General features: G+C 46.1%; 1 protein-coding gene and 1 non-coding gene across 3 annotated transcripts in view; one reads left to right on the top strand and one right to left on the bottom strand.

Annotated features, from left to right (window-relative positions):
- NPLOC4 (NPL4 homolog, ubiquitin recognition factor) overlaps nt 1–21,481 on the bottom strand; it is a 73,039-nt gene that overhangs the window by 34,959 nt on the left and 16,599 nt on the right. For both annotated transcript variants that reach the window (XM_064369276.1, XM_064369277.1), the window contains 8 exons: nt 20,283–20,459; nt 17,878–17,926; nt 16,681–16,775; nt 14,684–14,807; nt 12,444–12,623; nt 7,025–7,111; nt 4,245–4,316; nt 3,245–3,371 (listed from right to left, as the gene is read on the bottom strand). In XM_064369276.1, coding sequence (XP_064225346.1) covers nt 3,245–3,371; nt 4,245–4,316; nt 7,025–7,111; nt 12,444–12,623; nt 14,684–14,807; nt 16,681–16,775; nt 17,878–17,926; nt 20,283–20,459 — 911 coding nt within the window. The remainder of the gene's footprint in view (nt 1–3,244; nt 3,372–4,244; nt 4,317–7,024; nt 7,112–12,443; nt 12,624–14,683; nt 14,808–16,680; nt 16,776–17,877; nt 17,927–20,282; nt 20,460–21,481) is intronic.
- Nucleotides 12,862–12,978, top strand: LOC135271766 (U5 spliceosomal RNA). The gene has a single exon (XR_010339894.1). It is a non-coding gene; the product is annotated as a U5 spliceosomal RNA (small nuclear RNA).

Here is a 21,481-nt window from a genome sequence, read left to right as displayed (position 1 = left end):
TGGGAGGAAGAGGCAGGGCAATCACCTGAGGTCAGGAGTTCAAGAGCAGCCTGGCCAACATGGCAAAACCCCGTCTCTACTAAAAATACAAAAATTAGCCAGGCTTGGTGGTGCATGCCTGTAATCCCAGCTACTCAGGAGGCTAAGGCAGGAAAACTGTTTGAACCCAGAAGGCAGAGGTTGCAGTGAGCCATCCAGTGAGATCATGCCATCATACTCCAGTCTGGGCGACAGAGCAAGACTCTGTCTTAAAAAAAAAAGAAAAAAAATACATATATATTAAAAAAAAAAGAAACAGTAATTAAAAGGGTTAGGTAACCATGGGAGCCCATGGAAGCCTGAAACAGCATTTTTCCGTGAGGGCGGCAGTTCTGGAAATGTTCTGGTTGCCTCACTGATGGGGAAGGGACACTGCTTTGGTGTGCCAGATGTCTTACTAGGTATAGAGAGTCCCATGAGAAAAGAACTGTTTCATGTCCCACAAGACCCTGAATGCCCACTACGTATTTGAGTAGGCAAAAACCACTATTTACAATGATGTGAGATTAGAAGCAATTCTATTTTATAAATAGCCACAAAACAGGCAGAGTTTGAATGCATATGAATTCTCTGGGGCTGTCATAGTGTAAGCTGAGGCAAGGGTACGCTGTTCTGCTTGGAGCTGGGTGGAGAGCTGCTGAGCCTCCCAGGAAGCCATGTTGCTGACAGCAAGGCCAGCTGAGAGGCCTGCACCCAGCCTGTGAGCAGCCCCTGCCCACACACGCCAGCACGTATTCCACTGTGCTGTCCTCATGGGTCAGTCCAGAAGCACAGACACACCTAAATGTATGACTTTCTTCTGTTTCTTTCCTCTCATTTTCCCTTGATGTTATAGTTAGGATACTACTCGGCCTTCCATTTCAGAATTCTGTGTGTGGGCAGCCTACATTAGTTACATTACCCATGAATTTTATTTTTGCATAGTAAAGGGGTATCACAAAGTGTTCTAAAAACAGGGGTTGAATCCGATAGGTTTGGAAACTACCAGCCTGAACTACTGCACCCGGATATCAGCCAGCAAGCAGCAGGGGTGGGGGGGATGTGACAGGGAGCAGAGCAGGATGACACTTTTCTCCCCGTCTCTAAATACAGTGCTGTCTGGGCAGAATTCTAAATGATATGGGCGCCTTTGTTCTCTGCTCCCCTCCTGGGCGGCCGGTGCCCCCTCTCTAGCCCCAGTTGCTCTCCAGAGTTTCCCACCATGACAGCGCCCTTTCCCAGCCTGCCCTCACTAACGGGTTCTGTGACGCGGAATCCCCAGTCCCTCCTTCAATCCTACTCCAAACTCCCAACCCTTCCCTTAAGCACTGAATCCAAGGAACAACTTAGGAAAATAAATCTGACTCAACTAATTCACAAGTGAAATAGTTAACATGTATTAAATATTAACATAATTAACATGTAAAAGATGCCTATCACTCCCCTAAAAATATATTCATTTCAAAAATCAATCTAAATGCACCTTAAATCAAAGAACTGTAGCTGGGGCAAGACAGCAAGACCTCCCCTCTACTAAAAATTGAAAAATCAGCTGGGCATGGTGGTGCACACATGTAGTCCCAACTACATGGGAGGCTGATGTGGGAGGACCACATGAGCCCACGAGTCACACCAGTGAGCCGTGACTGCACCACTGCGCTCCAGCCTGGGTGACAGAGCAAGACCCTGTCTCAAAAAAAAAAAAAAAAAAAAAAAAAAAACCGCAAGCTCAAGAACATGCAGCAAAGTGTGAAAAGCTCTGCAGTTAGCTTGAACGCTTTTCTTTCTTTTTATTTAATATGTTTTATTTATTTATTTTTTGTAGAGATGGGGTCTTGCCATGTTGCCCAGGCTGGTCTCAAACTCCCACTCACAAGGGATCCTCCCATCTTAACCTCAAAACAAAAACCACAAAACTCGTAACAGAATCGGGACCTCCACAGAGCTCTCTTTAGGCCTGTGGTCTCATTAAAAGTCCACTTACTTCATTTCAAAATGAAATCCCAAAATGCTGGGATTACAGGTGTTATAATCCCAGCACTTTAGGAGGCCGAGGAGAGTGGATCACCTGAGGTCAGGAATTCAAGACCAGCCTGGCCAACAAGGAAAAAACCCATCTCTTCTAAAAATACAAAAATTAGCCAGGCATGGTGGCGTGCACCTATAATTCCAGCTACTCTGAAGGCTGAGGCACGAAAATCACTTGAACCCAGGAGGCGGAGGTTGCAGTGAGCTGAGATCGCACCACTGCACTCCAGCCTAAATAACAGAGTAAGAATGTGAAAAAGAAAAAAAAGTCCACTTTTTTTTTTTTTGAGATGGAATCTCACTGTTTCGCCCAGGGGAACGAACATCCTTTTTCTTTTTTTGAGATAGAATCTCGCTCTGTCACCCAGGCTAGAGTGCAGTGACATGAACTTGGCTCACTGCAACCTCCGCCTGCTGGGTTCAAGTAATCCTCCTGCCTCGGCCTCTTGAGTAGCTGGGATTACAGGCACCCACCACCACAGCTAATTTTTATATTTTTAGTAGAGATGGAGTTTCGCCATGTTGGCCAGGCTGATCACAAACTCCTGACCTCAAGTGATCCATCCACCTTGGCCTCCTGAAAAGCTGGGATTACAGGCGTGAGCCACCACACCTAGCCAAAAAAGTGGACTTTTTTTTTTTTTTTTTTTTGAGACAGAGTTTTGCTCTTGTTACCCAGGCTGGAGTGCAATGACGCGATCTCTGCTCACCGCAACCTCCGCCTCCCGGGTTCAAGCAATTCTCCTGCCTCAGCCTCCTGAGTAGCTGGGACTACAGGCGTGCGCCAACATGCCTGGCTAATTTTTTTTTGTATTTTTAGTAGAGACGGGGTTTCACCATGTCTACAGGATGGTCTCCATTTTTTGACCTCGTGATCCACCCGCCTCGGTCTCCCAAAGTGCTGGGATTACAGGCGTGAGCCACCGCGCCCGGCCTAAAAGTGGACTTTTAATGAGACCACTGGCCTAAGTAGCTCTGTGGAGGTTTCGATTCTATTATGAGTTTTGTGGTTTCTGTTTTCAGTTTTACGTCGGTAAGTTCAGAATTTTTACCATAAAATGAAAGGAGGAATTTATGTCCCACAAGCCCAACAAGAAAATCCAGTATATCTAAGTTAAGAATAAAAAACTACCGAAAACAGGAATAAAATGTTTTAACAAGAGTGATAATATTCCCAGTACAACTGTCCCTGTTATACCTGTAGCCACTGCAGTAACAAACTTGGATCCAAAATGTCCATCTGGAGAGAGCCGGCACATGTTGGGATGCTTGTTCTGGAAGTCTCCGGCAGTGATGCACTCTTCTGAACTTAGGAAATAGGTGTCCTAAGACAAGAGAAGCAGCCTATAACATTTTACAGTATCATGTCAAAAATGCTTCTACTTCTTCTTTAAAAAATAAGAGGCAGGGCGTGGTGGCTCACACCTGTAATCCCAGCACTTTGGGAGGTTGAAGTGGGCAGATCAGGAGGTTAGGAGATCGAGACCATCCTGGCCAACATGGTGAAATCCTGTCTCTACTAAAATATAAAAAATTAGCCAGGGGTGGTGGCCCACACCTGTAATCCCAGCTACTCCGGGAGGCTAAGGCAGGAGAATCACTTGAATCCAGGAGGTGGAGGTTACAGTGAGCTGAGATCGCACCATCACTGCACTCCAGTCTGGTGACAGAGCATGATTCCATCAAAAAAAAAAAAAAACTAATCATAGCAAAGCCTGGGCTCTACTAAAAATAAAAAAATTATCTGGGTATGTGGTGCATACCTGAACCTGGGCTGTAGTGAGCCAAGGCTGTGCCACTGCACTCCAGCCTGTGCAGGAGAGCAAGACTCAATCTCAAGAAAAAAGTAATAAAAAATAAGAACCAAACTATAAAGCTCAAAACCACTTTGAAACAAGTATCTACAATTCCTAAGCATTACGCATTCCTCATCTAAAACCCCCCACAACTAGGAAGGCCAGAAGCACTACGCAAGCCACCCCGCCACGGGCTAAGCCCTGAAAGTCACTGCTTTGTAAAAGTAAGGTGGGTTTAGCTCTGTGAGATGGGACCAAGAAACCTAGCCTCAGGAGGACCTTCTTGAAAAAGAACGTGGCCTGAAGCTAGAACCAGCAGTGCAAAGAGGCCCTGAGAATGCAGGCCAATGCCATCTGTGACCGAGTCACAGGGTTATGTGCACACTCCTGTTTCCACCTCACCTTATTTCGACTGTAGCGGACTGTACCCTTTCGGGTATCTTCTGAGACAAGGTCTGTAAATATCCAGCCAACCTTAATAAAAAGGAAAGTATCTTTTAAACATCTCCTTAAGATAGATTATGAATGGCCAGGGACGGTGGCTCAAGCCTATAATCCCAGCACTTTGGGACGCTGAGGCAGGGGGATCACAAGGTCAAGAGATCAAGACCATCCTGGCCAACATGGTGAAACCCCATCTCTACTAAAAATACAAAAATTAGCCAGGTGTTGTGGCACATGCCTGTAGTCTCAGCTACTTGGGAGGCTGAGGCAGGAGAATCACTTGAACCTGGGAGGTGGAGGATGCAGTGAGCAAAATTGCACCACTGCACTCCAGCCTGGCGACAAGCAAGACTCCATTTGAAAAAAAAAAAAAAAAAAAACAGCCGGGTGCGGTGGCTCACGCCTGTAATCCCAGCACTTTGGGAGGCCGAGGCAGGCGGATCACCTGAAGTGAGGAGTTCAAGACCAGCCTGACCAACATGGTGAAACCCTGTCTCTAAAAAAAAAAGTTAAAAAAAAAAAAAAAGATAGATGATGAATGTTTTCTGGCTTCTGCCCAGAGAGCTTAAAAAGAATGTTCTCAGTCAGAAACTCCTTTTTGTGAGCCAGGTTAATCTATGTGAACAGGCTGCTGAAGTAAGATGCCAGGCCATACCCAGGGATCTCCATCCCTGTTCAGTAGAAACTGGCCACCCTCCCTCTGGTGCTGCTGGGTTAGAGATGAGTCTCCTCAGACCCAGCTCTGCCCAGCACCATGCTGGGTGCAGGGGACACAGCAGTGAGTGAGACCAACAGAAGGTCAGTGAAAAGGCATTTAAACTCCCAAGAGGAAGAGAGACAACAGGCAAGCAAATAAACATTTCAGAGAGTAGGTCTTTCCCGACAAGCTAAGGAAAAGGATTCCTAGAGACAGGCCCTTGAGATAAAAGGGTAACATAATGCAGACTTCACACAGCTGCTCCTGGGAGCTCCAGCTCAAGCCCAGAAGGAAACATCTGAGGGTATCAGGATCTGAAATCCATGACCCAGCATCCCCTGCATGTTCAAGGTGGCAGTGCCTGTGTGCTGTGTGATCCTTGGACCTGCCTCTGCCTGTGAATTCCTGCACCAGAAGCCCGTCGCGAGGCCACAGGAGCAGCACTTGAGTCCCAGCAGTTGTCACCTCTGTCCTCAGGAGGGATGTGTGGCACATGACTCTCTCCAGCACCACCTGACACACAACTCTTGCCATCCATCCCTGGCAGATGTGATCAGCACACTGGGAGACTTTCACTGTCTTTAAAGATGCCCCAAGGAATCAAACATCCAAGGTGATGGCAACAGTGAGACTTAAGGATTAATGTATTTAAGCAGTAAATCAAGCAGAATCAAAGTTAAACTGAGAAAAATACAGGCTTAGAAACTCGCATTTTGGGCTGAGCACAGTGGCTCATGCCTGTAATCCCAATACTTCGGGAGGCCAAGGCAGGTGGATCACCTGAGGTCAGGAGTTCAAGACCAGCCTGGCCAACATGGCGAAACCCCGTCTCCACTAAAAATACAAAAATTAGCCGGGTGTGGTGGTGGGCACCTGTAATCCCAGCTACTTGGGAGGCTGAGGCAGGAGAATCGCTTGAGCCCAGGAGTTGGAGGTTATAGTAAGCTGAGATGACGCCCCTGCACTCCAGCCTGGGAGACAGAGCAAGACTCCTAAAAAAAAAAAACAAAAACCTTGCGTTTTGGAGAAAAGCATTTAGGTAATATCAAGATTTTATGAACTATAAGGTTACATAACAAATTAGGTCAAAAAATTGGACCAATTTCTCTTTTCAACAAGAGAACTTCCAGAATTTGAACCAAAATATGACCCTAAATGAAGACGTGGACTCCTTGTTACAAATAGGATGTTCCTTTCATGAGAGACAAACTGGGTGGACTGCTCACTAACACTCCCAGGTTTTAAGTCACATTTGCAGTCTCACCCCCTTCATCTGTAGAGAAATAAGATGAAATAATCTGGAGATTATTTTTCACTAAGTCGATTAGGAAATAAAAAATAAAACATACATATTAATATTAAACTTGTAAGATATGTTCAAATTCATGGCTCAACATGAATTTATAAAAATCTATCTTTAACATTCCTGGGAACTTTCTCAATGATATCAGATAAACCAGATCAATAGAATCAAAAAGGAAATTATTTTCTCATCTTCTAACTGTTCCATGGAACTAGGAAGAATTCTAGGCTCAGAGACCTAAATTATAAACAAGAAATTCAATGATGACTGATGAAGGAATGGCAGAAGCTCCAAGTGCACAGCATGGAAAGCCAGCCTTGACTGTCCACGGCTTCTAAGCCACATGAAGGGAGAGCTCAGGCCACAGGGACACACAGGCACAGGGAACCAGCAGGGGGGCAGCTGGGGTCTCACTCCTGCTTCTGTTTCCCACTTGAAACAGTCATCAAGACATGTGGATGGAAGGCTGAAATATAACAGCCAGATCTGCACTGGAATCTTCTTTTATATGCTCAAGGAAATGTTCTCATTTTACTTTAAGTCAGAGGAACATAAAAGTTATTGGTGAACAATAAACACAAGTGAAGTTTCAAAATGTATGGAGCCTGCATGTGATCTTGTGTAGGTGGAGAGAGTCAGTCCCCAACACAGCCCGGCCACTCCCCCAACTCCCCGCCGCCTGGATGCCCAACAGAGCCTGGCCACCCCCCACCGCTTGGCTGTCAAATGCCTCAGTACCTTCCGCAGGCCAAGTTTGGCAGCAATTTCATCGACCACTTCAGCTTTTGGATCCTCAAGAAGCTCCAAGCTGTTTTGAGTACCAATCTGCAGGGAATCAAAGGGAGAAGATGGTCTTAGAGCAGAGGACTCAGGAAGCAGCACCCCAAGCCCTCCCGCTTCCAGTTCCAGGTCACAAGGCATGCTGGGGGACTCCCTGCCAGAAAGGAAAACTACGGCCACAGATACAGCACACGCGGGCTGAGTGCGATGGCTCACACCCATAATCCCAGCACTTTGGGTAACGAGGTGGATGGATGACGAGGTCAGGAGTTCAAGATCAGCCTGACCAACACAGTGAAACCCCATCTCTACTAAAAATACAAAAAATTAGCTGGACATGGTGGCACGTGCCTGTAGTCCCAGGTACTCAGGAGGCTGAGGCAGGAGAATCGCTTGAGCCCAGGAGATGGAGGTTGCAGTGAGCCGAGATTGCGCCACTGCACTCCAGCCTGGCGCCTGGCAACAGAGCGAGACTCTGTCTCAAAAAAAAAAAATAAACACGCAACACTCCTCATGGCCTCTCTCCCTCTTGGGTTGCACTACCCCTTTAACCAGGACTGGCAAGCATGTGGCATGCAGGGCTCAGCTGATGTGTGCTGCTCAGCGCTGCACCAGGAGCACTCAGGACTAAGGGAAGGTCTACACTTTGCCTGTTTTAAAAGTTCCTTCATCGCCGGGCGCGGTGGCTCAAGCCTGTAATCCCAGCACTTTGGGAGGCCGAGGCGGGTGGATCACGAGGTCAAGAGATCGAGACCATACTGGTCAACATGGTGAAACCCTGTCTCTACTAAAAATACAAAAAATTAGCTGGGCATAGTGGCGCATGCCTGTAATCCCAGCTACTCAGGAGGCTGAGGCAGGAGAATTGCCTGAACCCGGGAGGCGGAGGTTGCGGTGAGCCGAGATTGCGCCATTGCACTCCAGCCTGGGTAACAAGAGCGAAACGCCTTCTCAAAAAATAAAAAATAAAAAATAAAAAATAAAAGTTCCTTCATCAGGGAATGAAGTTGTTTTCAAACTTCCTCGGATAAGTAGCTTCACTCCAAACAGGTGTGGCTAAATTAGGCAAGAATGAAACTGTAAGGTAACATCTATTCCCAGGAAACAGCCTTGGAAAATCTGTGTACCACTCCTACAGAGACAGTGCTTGGCTTCACAGCTAAGATACTGAGGTGGAGAGACACTATGAACACCACAGTGAGTGATGAGCTCACAAACCCTAAGGAAGGGAAAAGGCATTCAAAAATCAATGACCTGCTTACACCTGGCCCAGGGCGGTTGATGAGTTATGGCTTCAACTGGCTCCCATGCAACCGAAACCACCACAGCACATCACTTCCCAGAGTGGACCAAGCTTACCAAAATTATCAATGTTCACTTAAATGCAGCTTGAGGGTCATTTCATTAATAGGTATCATTCGATGAAGAAATCCCAGCCATAAGAAAAGGAAAAGTCAAGGTCATCCCAAATTGAGTTACAGTAACTGGGCATAGCCTTGTAAATTAGTCAAAATTTGGCAAAACCACAAAGAACTTTACATTTGCTGAGTATTACCCATATGGAGGTCATGAATACCTCCAGAACACAGGTCAAATCACAAACTGAGAAAATCTAAGGAAAAGGAGTTGTTTCATGACATGTGGCAGCATAAGCTCCAACTTCTACTGAGCTGGAGGTTATTACAGGTCAACTGCTTCAACCTCCAGGACTCCTGAGCTGGGAGCTCTGATGGTGCTGTCAGTGCTCTGGATGCCAGGTTTCTGCTCAAATTTTTTTCAATTATATTTTTATTTTATTTATTTATTTTTTTGAGACAGAGTCTTACTCTGTTGCCCAGGCGGTAATGCAGTGTGCAATCTCCGCTTACTGCAGCCTCCACTCAGCAATTTTTTTTTTTTTTTTTGTATTTTTAGTAGAAATGGGGTTTTGCTGTGTTGGCCAGGATGGTCTTAAACTCCTGGCCTCAAGTGATCTGCCTCGCCCCCACAAAGTGCTGGGATTACAGGTATGAGCCACCACACCTGGCCTCAATTATAGTTTTAATAGAACTGTTGAACTCCCCATGAAAAAGACCCCTTAAAAAACTAAATTTGAGGCCGGGCGCGGTGGCTCAAGCCTGTAATCCCAGCACTTTGGGAGGCCGAGGTGGGTGGATCACGAGGTCAAGAGATCGAGACCATCCTGGTCAACATGGTGAAACCCCGTCTCTACTAAAGATACAAAAAATTAGCTGGGCATGGTGGCGCGTGCCTGTAATCCCAACTACTCAAGAGGCTGAGGCAGAAGAATTGCCTGAACCCAGGAGGCGGAAGTTGCAGTGAGCCGAGATCGCGCCGTTGCACTCCAACCTGGGTAACAGGAGCGAAACTCCGTCTCAAAAAAAAACAAAAAAAAAAACAAAAAAAACTAAATTTGAATACTTTGTGCTTCAAAAAGCAGCATCCTGAGCACAACACAGAGTGACCTAAGGGTTGAGACTTCCCTGGTGGGGTCTCTACTGCCACCTAGTGTCTGTTTTTAAAGGAACCATGGCATGGCAAAATGCCTCAAGAAACACTACATCTATTGCTATGCAAAGATACCAAAATGTCACTGAAAATCCATATAAATATAGCTAAGAAAAACACACTTTTGACCAGGGGCCACAAGCAAGCCTGTACACCAGCTATCAACCAGCACAGCCTGCAGTTTCAAACTCTGATTAGCAAACTCTGAAAGCAGCTGCAGGGCACCCCAGCTAGCCTCCCAGTCAGGTTATCTAAATAGGAAGCTAGCCATCAAGTGATCTCCACAAGACAGCATTAGGTGGAAAAAGTGCGTATAATATAGTACACGCAAAAAGAAACAAAGAAGGGGGACAGTATGAATGTGTATGCATGCATGTGTGTATCTGCTTACATCAAAAATGTCAAACACACACACAACAAAACTAGCCAGGCTCAGTGTCATATACACCTGTAGTCCCAGCTACTTGGGAGCCAGAGGAGAGAAGATCACTGGAGGTCAGGAGTGAGACACTGTTTGAAAAAAAAAAGCAAACTTTTGCCAGGCACAATGGCTCATGCTGGTAATCCCAGCACTTTGGGAGGCCAAGGCGGGCAGATTGCAAGGTTCGGAGTTCAAGACCAGCCTGGCCAACATGGTGAAACCTAATCTCTACTAAAAATACACAAATCAGCCAGGCGTGGTGGCGCATGCCTGTAATACCAGCTACTCAGGAGGCTGAGGCAGGAGAATTGCTTGAAGCAGGAAGTGGAGGTTGCAGTGAGCCAAGATCACACCACTGCACTCCAGCCTGGGTGACAGAGTGAGACTCCATCTCAAAAACAAACAAACAAACAAATAAATAAATCAAATCAAACTTCAGAAAGTCCAACTAAAAAATTTTTAGGCTGTGCGTGGTGGCTCATGCTTATAATCCCAGAACTTTGGGAGGCTGAGGTGAGTGGACTGCGTGAGCTCAGGAGTTCCAGACCAGCCTGGGCAACATGGTGAGACATGTCTCCCAGGAAAAAAAAATACACACACACACGTATGTATGTATGTATGTTAGGCATGGTGATGCACGCCTGTAGTCCCAGATACTTGGGAGGCTGAGGCAGAAGGATTGCTTGAGCCCAGGAAGGCTGCAATTGAGGCTGCACTAAGCCATGATGGCATATGCACTTCAGCCTAGGCAACAGACTGAGACACTGTCTCAAAAAGAAAGTTTTAAATTGTGGTGGCTACGCATAAAAGAAAGCAGGGTAAAGGGAAATGAATATACCTTGTTTGTAAATATAACTGGAACTGTGCACATTTTTTTTCCTTTCCAACTTTTAAAAATATTTCTGGCTGGGCACAGTGGCTCATACCTGTAATCCCAACACTTTGGGAGGCCAAGATGTGAGGATCACTTGAGGCTAGTAGTTCAAGACCAACCTGGGCAATACAGCGAGACCTTGACGCTACCAAAAATTTAAAAATTAGCTTGGCATGGTGGCATGCAACTGTAGTCCCAGCTACTCAGAAGGCTGAGGCAGGAGGATTGCTTGAGCCCAGGAGGTCAAGACTGCAGTAAGCTATAACTGAACAACTGCACTCCAGTCTGGGCAACAGTGCAAGACTCATCTCTAAAAAAAAAAAAAATAAAATAAATGAAAATTAAAACTTTCTAGCATACAGCTAATTTAAAGAATTTTACAATGAATACTCACCTACCCACCACTGGACTCTCAGCGTAAGCGTGTCCTATGCACTATCTGTCCCTCTAGTCACCCATCGGTCTACTTTATTTTTCTACTGGATTTCAAGTAAATTAGACATAAGTGCACTTCTCCCTAAATAGTTCAGCTTGCATATCATTAACTAGCATTGAATATCTGTTTTAACTTTTGCAATAAAATGTATGTAAAATACACTAAATATTATACATAGTTACAAAACAAATTAAAATTTATATAAATATACACACACGCCGGGCGCAGTGGCTCACACCTGTAATCCCAGCACTTTGGGAGGCCAAGGGGGGCAGATCACGAGGTCAAGAGATCGAGACCATCTTGGCCAACATGGTGAAACTCCGTCTCTACTAAAAATACAAAAAAATTAGCTGGGTGTGGTGGTGCGCGCCTGTAGTCCCAGCTACTCGGCAGGCTGAGGCAGGAGAATTGCTTGAACCCGGGAGGCGGAGGTTGCAGTGAGCCGAGGTTGTACCACTGCACTCCAGCCTGGCGCCTGGTGACGGAGTGAGACTCTATCTCAAAAAAAAAAAAAAAGAAAAGAAAAGAAAAAAAATTACACAGCCCATTTCCTAAAAACTGGAAATACAACGTGTAACTGGTTGGTAGCAAAATCATACCCAGAGGGCATTCCAATGACTTCCAACAGTGACTAGCAGTGCACACAACCTACGGGACACACCCTCAGAACCCTTCTCTTCCCTCCAAACAAATCTTAAATTGTTTTCAGTCCTATTTTGGTGGCTGTTTTTGTTATTCTGGTGACACTCTGGTGACTGGTGCTATGGTGCGTCTGTGGCCCTCTCCATCGTCCCTAAGACAGTGACTGCTACACGGTGGAAGAGACAGAATGACACAAGGAGGACTGAGCACCTGGACACAGACCGCAGCCGAAATGAAAACATGCGATCAATATTGGTACATGTACTGGTTGCATAAGAAAACATCCTTATCCTTAGTAACATACACTGAAGTTTTTAGGGCCCATGATTTCACTCTCCAATAATTCAGAAAATGTTGTGCACATGCACTGGTGTGAGACAGAGCAGGCACAAATGACAGCAAACGGGGCAAGGCCTGATCCAAAAGGGCATCCCCCACGGCCTCCAAACACAGAAACTCGGACACCCAGGAACTTGGATCCCGTCATGTTTACCTGCGGAGGCTCATAAATCGCAGCCACTTCAGCCCTGATGCCGAGGGGAATGTCTTTGTGCTCTGTGTACCGTCCATATAAGTACCCGAAATGCTGGTTCCCTGTCTTTCTCCAGAAGTCAAGAAAGCGGTCAGCGACAGTGTGATTCTCAAACATGATATTGTCCACATGCCTGTACTTCTGTAGAGTTAACAAGAGTGGGCTGATGAAAACATGTCATCAAAAATAAATCACTTGTTTTTCTAGCTCATACTGTTTGTAATTATCTTTTATCTTTAAACAACAAACCAACAGGGTGTGGTGGTGCACGCCTGTGGTCCCAGATACTCAGGAGGCCGAGGCTGGAGGATCGCTTAACCCTGGGAGTTCAAGTCCAGCCTGGGCGACAGAGACCAGTGCATCTTAAAAAATAATAATCATGCTCTGGTTTCTCTTCATAATGAATAAATCTTTTGCCTTTTACTAAAGATTTCCGTGGAGAGGAACAATTATGAGTTTCTAACTGAATTTTTTGATGTCCTGCTTAGGCAGGGCTCAAAAATAATAATAATAATAATAATAATAATAATCTGCTATTCTATTAAAAAATAAAAACAATAAACATTCCTTTTTTTTTTTTTGGAGACACAGTCTCACTCGGTCACCTAGACTGGAGTCCAGTGGCGTTAGCTCACTGCAAACTCTGCCTACTGGGTTCAAGTGATTGTCCTTCCTCGGCCTCCCCAGTAGCAGGGATTAAAGGCACTTGCCACAATGCCTGGCTAATTTTTTTGTATTTTTAGTAGAGACAGGGGTTTCTCCATGTTGGCCAGGCTGGTCTCAAACTCCTGACTTCAGGTGATCCTCCCGCCTTGGCCTCCCAAAGTGCTGGGTTTACAAATGTGAGCCACCGCGCCCGGCCAATAAACATTACTTAAGAAAAAAAACAGTCAGGCACACTGGCTCACGCCTGTAAACCCGCCACTTTGGGAGGCTGAGGCTGGCGGATGTCTTGAGCCAGAAGTTCGAGACCAGCCTGGTCAACATGGTAAAACCCTGTCTCTACTAAGAATACAAAAATTAGCCAGGCATGATGGCTCATGCCTGTAATCCAAGCTACTCAGGAGGCTGAGGCAGGAGAATCGCTTGAACCTGGGAGGCTAAGGTTGCAGTGAGCCTAGATTGCACCACTGCAATCTAGCCTGGGCTACAGAGTGAGATTCTGTCTCAAAAAAAGCTCTGCCCTTTAGACCACTTCAGACTCTAGGGGGCAGGGTGGGGGTATAGGAGGGTGGAGACAGATTTCATCTATCAACAAATTCAAAATAATTCCAATGTGATTTAAGCTAAAATACAGGTTTTCACAGTCTCGAGGGCAAAAAACAAACTATTTTCCTTTTTGTTTTAGACGAAGTCTCTCACTCTGTCACCCAGGATGAAGTGCAGTGGTGTGATCTGGGCTCACTGCAATCTCTGCCTCCCAGGTTCAAGTGATTCTCCTGCCTTAGCCTCCTGAGCAATGGGACCACAGGTGCCCACCATCACGTCCAGCTAATTTTTGTATTTTTAGTGGAGGTGGGGTTTCACCATATTAGCCAGGCTGGTCTCGAACTCCTGACCTCAGGTGATCTGCCTGCCTCAGCCTCCCAAAGTGCTGGGATTACAGGTGTGAGTCACCATGCTCAGCCAAAATAAAGTAGTTTTCAAGAAGAAAAAAAGGAATGGAGAAAGGGAGGTTTTGAAAAAAGTCAAGGAGGCCATGGAACTCTCTAAAGAGCTATTTTCTCTAAGGGCGCAGAGGCAGCGGGAAGGCGAGGCAGGCCACTCTTAGAGGCAGGACAAGGTGAGCAGAACTCCAGAAAGGCTGGATCAGCCTTTCTTCCTGAGCCACGTTTTATCCTTAAGCCAACCTGGACAGGTGCTCTCAGCTGGTCCAAGGAGAGCCCCTTTACCAACCTTCAGAGCCAGTTTCCTCACTACCACTGAGGATGTTAAATAATCACCAGGAACATTCTGCCTCCACATGAGCCAGCAAAACAGAGAACTGAGGGCTCGCACTGCACACCTCCAGGAGCAAGCAGTCTTAAAAATGACGTCTTCAGTGTACCACTTCCACAAAAGGGTCATTCAATTCATCCAACGTACTGAAAACCACCACGCATAACACCCTGTGCCAGTGGCATTCCACTCCAAGGGGCTCTTCTGGAAATATCCATTTCTCAGCCATGAAAACAAATCTGGACAGGCAGGGAAGATCTCACCTGTCTGTTGAGCGTGATGGCGCTCGGCTGGCACTTGGTGCAGATGCCGTTCGGCCATGGGAGGTGCCCCTCGCACCCCGACTTAATCTTGCAGCTGATGTTCTCCAGGGCAACAAATTTTCCCCTAAAAAGAGAAGCAATGTAATTAAACATTACGTTGGTGAAAAGGTGAGCAAGAGGCTGGAAATGACAGGTAAATATCTCACACCTCAGTAGCCTCACAGGAGCTAAGCATGTGGCAGGCCGCAGAGAAGATGTGCTAAAAATAATTCTACTGGAAGCTCCACCTGTAGTTTCAGCACATTCAAATGTCTAGCTTCTGTCCCACATACTTAAACTACACAGAAACAAGCAACTATTTTCCTACCAAACTACGGTATTTTTGTTTTTACCATCTATCACTAGCATCCATGAAAGTCTGCAAGAATATTGCGGAGTATCTATTGATCTCACCTATGCCAACTGAGAGGACATGAGGCTCATTCATAAGTTATCAGAAACTTTGATATTAGTCCAGTACTTACATATTTGTAAAAAATTCTTATTCATGGCAAAAATCTGATTAGGATATATAATTAAGGCATCTTCACTCTGCTTTAGGCGAAAATAAAAACTACTGTTGAAGATTGTCAATGAGAAAGTCCTGGACCCTACTCTGAACTTTCTTTTTTTCCAGCTTCATTGAAATATAATGGACAAAAAAAAAAAAAATCTGTATCTTTAAGGTGGACTTGAGGTTTTGTTTCTCAAATAAAAATTATATACTTATAGTGTACAAAATGATATTCTGAAACATGTCCAATGGCTACACTGAGCTAACTAACATATGCATTATGTCGTCACATACTTATCATTTTTTGTGGTGAACCATTTTTGGAATCACAGCATCTAGGAAGCAATGACTCATCACCAAATCTGCAAGTTAATGGCAGCCACAAACACACCCCCACTAGAGACTGTGTTCCTTGACCTAGACTGACAAAAGGCTGACCAAGTTGCTTTCACAGCAATCAATCTGCACCCACTCCGTAGTCCAGAGAGTTCCATGGCTTTCCCACTGACAAGCAAGAGTGGATTTCTAGTAGGTTTTTCTCCTGGTCTAACATTTTTAAAAAGTCATTTTAGGATGTCAGCAGGCTGTCAGAGTAAAGCTACAATCAGGCGAATATGACATTCTTCACAAAATGTTGCTGACTTCAGTTCAGCCACCATCTCCTCTTGTCGCACTGACAAGAATTATAAAATAATAGCTGAAGCCTGTTACTTTCTGGTAGGGTGTACGGACAGCCAACAGGAGAAGGTCGTACAGGCAAGTGTGTGGCATGGCTTAAACGAAATCAAAATGCTCAGTTCACCCCTTTCTGGTCACTGTTACCACCTGTGCCCACCTGGCTCAGCCTGTGGGCAACTACTGTGGTACCACGAGGACGAGTGGCTGAAAACCAGGCTGACTCAGAGGCTGGGCTCTAGGGAAAGGATTGGCAGGGGCTAAAATGGGGGAGTTGAGATTCTGACAGGGTAGTTGTTTCTCTGAAAAGCAGAGAATGAACTCAAACTGCAGACACAGAAGGCCACCATCACAGATGCTAACCTCCCGGGGCAGCGTGCGAGGGGACAGCCTCTGTCCAACACGTCACTGTGGACCTGCAGCCAGGCGCCTGCAGTCGCTGCCTAGCTAGCTCACTTCTACAATCAGGTCGGCCAGGTAAGGTGGCTCATGCCTGTAATCCAGCACTTTGTGAAACCAAGGCAGGAGAATCACTTGAGCCAAGGAGTTCAAGATCAGCCTGGGCAACACAGTGAGGCCGTTTCTTAAAAACATATATGTATATAAAAAATAAATAAAAATAGAACCAGGGTAACATTCACAAATTCAAAGGCGTGTGACCCCTTCTCATCTTTACTTCTCTCATTCACACGTTCAGTGGCTATAAGCAACAACTGCCAGACACACAAAAAAGGATTTACACACAACCAGGTTACAGCGAGTTGCTTACTTGTCAGCCCCTCCAGTCAGTTTCCGGATGTAGGCATGGAAGGACATGTGCTTCACGGGAGGCTCGAGATGGTTTAGATAGTCCTCATCGAACGGCTGCCAAAACACAGAGTAAGCGAGCGCAGTCCCACACCTGCCGGGCGCCGCAGGCACGGAGCCTCCGCTGTGCAGGGAGGCCAGGCAGCACGGCCCTGGCAAGTCAAGGCCCACAGCAAAAGCAGGTACTGGGGTCTCCCTTAACACTCTAGGTCAGAACTACGTTTTTCTTTCTTTTTTCTTAATTAATTTAATTTTGTAGAGATGGGGCTTACTCTGTTGCCCAGGCTGGAGTGCAGTGGAGCAATCACAGCTCACTGCAGCCTCAACCTCCCAGCCTCAAGTGATTCTCTTGCCTCAGCCTCCCAAGTAGCTGGGACTACAGGCATGAGCCACCACACCCAGCTAATGTTTTAAATTTTTTGTAGAGGAGACAGGGTATACAAAAAACCAGTTGCCTAGGCTAAACTCCTAAGCTCCTTGAACTCCTAGGCTCAAGCAATCCTCTCGCCTTGGCCTCCTAAAGTGTTGGGACTACAGGCATGAACCTCTGCACAGAACCAGAGGCAAGTTTTTCTTTGTGTGGCAATTATCTTTTCAAGATTAAAATGAATCCCTATTAAACACAAAACGTTCTAAGTCAAATGAGTTTCAGGAAAATTTTGCAAAAAGAAATGCCAAAAGATGAGGCAAGAGATGCCTCAGGAGGAAAATCAGGTTGGCCTTGCTGCTGTAAATCCAGCATTAACAGTTCCAGTCAGCATTATTATGGTAACTCTCAATCTCACCAGGACAAACCAGTAGAAGAAATGCGAAATTCAAGGCAAAGTAAATCAAAACAATGACAAGCACGGAAGCCAACAGGCTCAGCTTCGTGTCAGATCTGAAAAGGATTGTCCAGGGAGCCCGCTGTAAATGCTGCCCCTTCATCACAGCCACACAAATGCTTCAGCCATTCATAATCCAGAGAGAAGGTCACTCCCATAAATAAAGGCTTTTCCTGTGTGCAGCCTGCACTAGGGGACTATGAGGCCCAGGGCAATAAATAGGTAAGTTCTTTGAACCAGGACAACCAAGTGCATGGACTCAGGGAAAGTACTTAGACGGCTGTCCACCCGCAGCCCCACACGCAGGCCAGAACTTACTCCACAGAGACTCTCACCTCTAGAGGGACGCAGTGCACACATTTCCCCAAAGGGCCATGGCGGCATCTGAGGAGAGCACAAGACAGAAGAAAGGCAAAACGGTGAGGACGTCTGTGTTCCGCTGCTGCCATCCCACAGGCACGTCCTGCATTAACAGACTGTTTCCCTGCTCACATGGAGTTATATTCCAGATGGCACATGGATGAACATGTATATTTTAATTGTTTGGTTGTGTTTAAAGACAGGCTCTCACTCTGTCACCCAGGCTGAAGTGCAGTGATGCCATCATGGTTCACTGCAGCCTTGACCTCCTGGGCTCAAGCACTCCTCCTGCCTCCACCTCCCAAGTAGCTGTGACTCCAGGTGTGCACCACCACGCCCAGCAATTTACTATTTATTTTGACATGAATTAGAAAAAACTGACCCGCACATCAAACCTGTGACTTCATGGACATCGACTGCTTAAAATGACACAAACGAAAGATAAAAGTGAATGAACTCAAAGTCAATTTAAGTAGTTTTTTGGCCGAAGGCAGTGGCTCATGCCTCTAATCCCAACATTTTGTGAGGCCAAGGTGGCCTCTCAAATAAATAACTAAAATAAATAGTTGTTTTTGTTTTTTGAGATTTGAGTTTTCGCCCTGTCACATAGGCTGGAGTGCAATGGCGTGATCTCGGCTCACTGCAACCTCTGCCTCCCGGGTTCAATTGATTCTCTTGTCTCAGTCTCCCGAGTAGCTGGGATTACAGGCACATGCCACCGAGCCCAGCTAATTTTTGTGTTTTTAGTGGCAATGGGTTTCACCATATTGGTCAGACTGGTCTCAAACTCCTGACCTCAGGTGATCCACCTGCTTCAGCCTCCCAAATCCAGGTGGGATTACAGGTATGAGCCACCGCACCTGGCCAAGTCAATTTAAATAAAAGTGTTAAATAAATATTAACAAAGCTGGCATGTGAACATGGCAAAGGGCCTGTGAGTGGTGCATGAATTACCCAAGTTTGGAAAATACCTACTTCGTGTGCATTTTGGAAGAGAACAATAACAAAAGCCTCGTCCCATGAGTTTCTGACATTTTCAGTCACAGAAACCTTGGGAGCACAACACACACAGCCTGAAGGAGATCTGCCAGTTTATGAGGGCAGCGGTGGGTTGGTGAGAACGCAGGTGGCAGTCCCTCTGGGACTCAATCAGATCCCTTTCTAAATGGGGTCAGAATTCTTAGATGCATGCGAGCTCTGTGTTTCGGAACAGAGATCGCCTCTGTGCATTTCCCAATAGGCAGGCTCTAACTGATGATGGGTCAGAATTCTTTTTTTTTTTTTTTTTAATTTATTTTTTTATTTTATTTTATTTTATTTTATTTTTATTGCATTTTAGGTTTTGGGGTACATGTGAATAACATGCAAGGTTGTTGCACAGGTGCACACGTGGCAGTATGATTTGCTGCCGATGGGTCAGAATTCTTACACACAGGTGTGCAGGTACCCACACTCTCAAAAGCTGATAATGAAGCAACGGAGACACAGATCATGCAAGCAAGCCAGCACAGGGCCCCTGGGAGGAAACACAGTGGAAGAGGCATGCCGGCTAATGGTGATGGCTACAAAGTGGCTCCATGCCAACGGCAGCTGAGAGCCATTTACAGCTCTCTGATCGAAGACATAAAAGTTGCTAATGCAGCATTTGGAATCCCAGTATCTCAATGTCAGCACGCCGTCACATCTACAGAGTGATGCATTTTTAAAAAGACTCCACTGCAGAGACAACTTTCACTCAGATAATTTCACATGGCTAAGTGTAAACTCAGACCCTTCTCACTGGTTTCTTTAAAAGGAACTGCAAAAAATCTAAAATAAACAAATGTACATATGAATAAGCACTTCACATAGCCCCAGGTAAGGAGGGAATATTCCAAGGCACAGCATCTTCTGCAAGTGAAATGCTCGCTGCAGGGATGGAGAGCGCACACTAGTGTGTCAGGCCAAAACCATGCAACTGCTCGGAAATGAGAGACAGAGCAAGTGCCTCGCACGGGCGCACACACAACCACCTCCTCTTCCCTTCTCCATCCCCCCAAGGCTGCTGACTAAGCCCCACTCTGCACGAGAGTCAGCATCCCCAGGGGACATCACAGTAAAGACCCCCAGCTCCCCGGATACCTTTCCAGTCTCTTAGCACCTAAATACTTCAAAACTTTTTATGTGGAACATATTTTGAGGTTCAAACTGATAAGATGCTAAAAAAAAAACCTGATAAAAAGCTAACAAGATAACTTGAAGTGAAATGTAATCTGAAGATAGTAAAAAACACACTTCTTCATCAGATACTTACTAAAATGTGACATGTTGTACATATTTCCCTTTATTCACTCATTAAGATCACCACATGTGGGACCCTGGAATCCCACGGATCACTTACAGCTGTGGGTCTCGGCTTCTGTAAATCTTCCCGTCCTGTTTGCTGAGGTACTGATCGATCTCATCCTCCACCACGTTGGGAGTGCCAAAGCCTTTGAAGCCCGGTGGAACTGACATCTCCATTTCAGATGACGGCCCAGCAAGGCTCGAGGGAAACAGGAACAACAAATCGCCATGCCTGTTCAAATGACAAACCACCTGAGCTTCATGGAAGACCCGCTTGGATATCTGCATAAAGCAAATGCCAACCACCCCTGTAGGCCTAAATAATGAGGTTTCCAATTTTTTTTTTTTAGGTGGAATTTCGCTTGTTGCCCAGGCTGGAGTACAATGGTGCAATCTCGGCTCGGCATAATCTTGGCTCACTACAACCTCCACCTCCTGGGTTCAAGCAATTCTCCTGCCTCAGACTCCAGAGTAGCTGGGATTACAGGCATGAGCACCACATCCAGCTAATTTTGGTATTTTTAGTAGAGATGGGGTTTCTCCATGTTGGTCAGGCTGGTCTCAAACTCCCGACCTCAGGTGATCGGCCTGCCTCGGCCTCCCGAAGTGCTGGGATCATGGGCGTGAGTTACCACGCCTGGCCGAGGTTTCTAATTTTAAGACCAGAATTCTCTTCTAACATCTCCCCTGTGTTTCTTGGCATTATATAGATGAGTATACAGGTTCTCAGGAATCTAATTTCTCTTACAATTTTACCTTACTGGGAAGCTTCCCTCTCCTCCCAGTCTCACCCTCTGCTTGGCCCCTGCCTCCCTCAGGCATTATTCTGCCCTCCAGGAGGCTCCTCCTCTCCTAACACTGCACGTGATTGTCACATGCATCTCCACTGCTTCACATACACACATAAGCACAGACACACATGGAACTGTCACTGCTTCCTCGGCGCTCACATACACACGTTAAGCACAGACACGCAGGGAACTGTCACTGCTTTCTCGGCGCTCACATACACACGTTAAGCACAGACACACATGGAACTGTCACTGCTTTCTCGGCGCTCACATACACACGTAAGCACAGACACGCAGGGAACTGTCACTGCTTCCTCGGCGCTCACATACACACGTAAGCACGGACACGCAGGGAACTGTCACTGCTTCCTCGGCGCTCACATACACACGTAAGCACAGACACGCAGGGAACTGTCACTGCTTTCTCGGCGCTCACATACACACGTTAAGCACAGACACGCAG

The sequence above is a fragment of the Aotus nancymaae genome, unplaced genomic scaffold (genome assembly GCF_030222135.1).
Source record: "Aotus nancymaae isolate 86718 unplaced genomic scaffold, 86718_ANA_hifiasm-v0.15.2.pri h1tg000089l, whole genome shotgun sequence".
In the NCBI taxonomy this organism is placed as follows: domain Eukaryota; kingdom Metazoa; phylum Chordata; class Mammalia; order Primates; family Aotidae; genus Aotus; species Aotus nancymaae.
The sequence above is the reverse complement of the archived record's forward strand: the minus strand, read 5'-3'. Positions and strand labels throughout refer to the sequence as shown.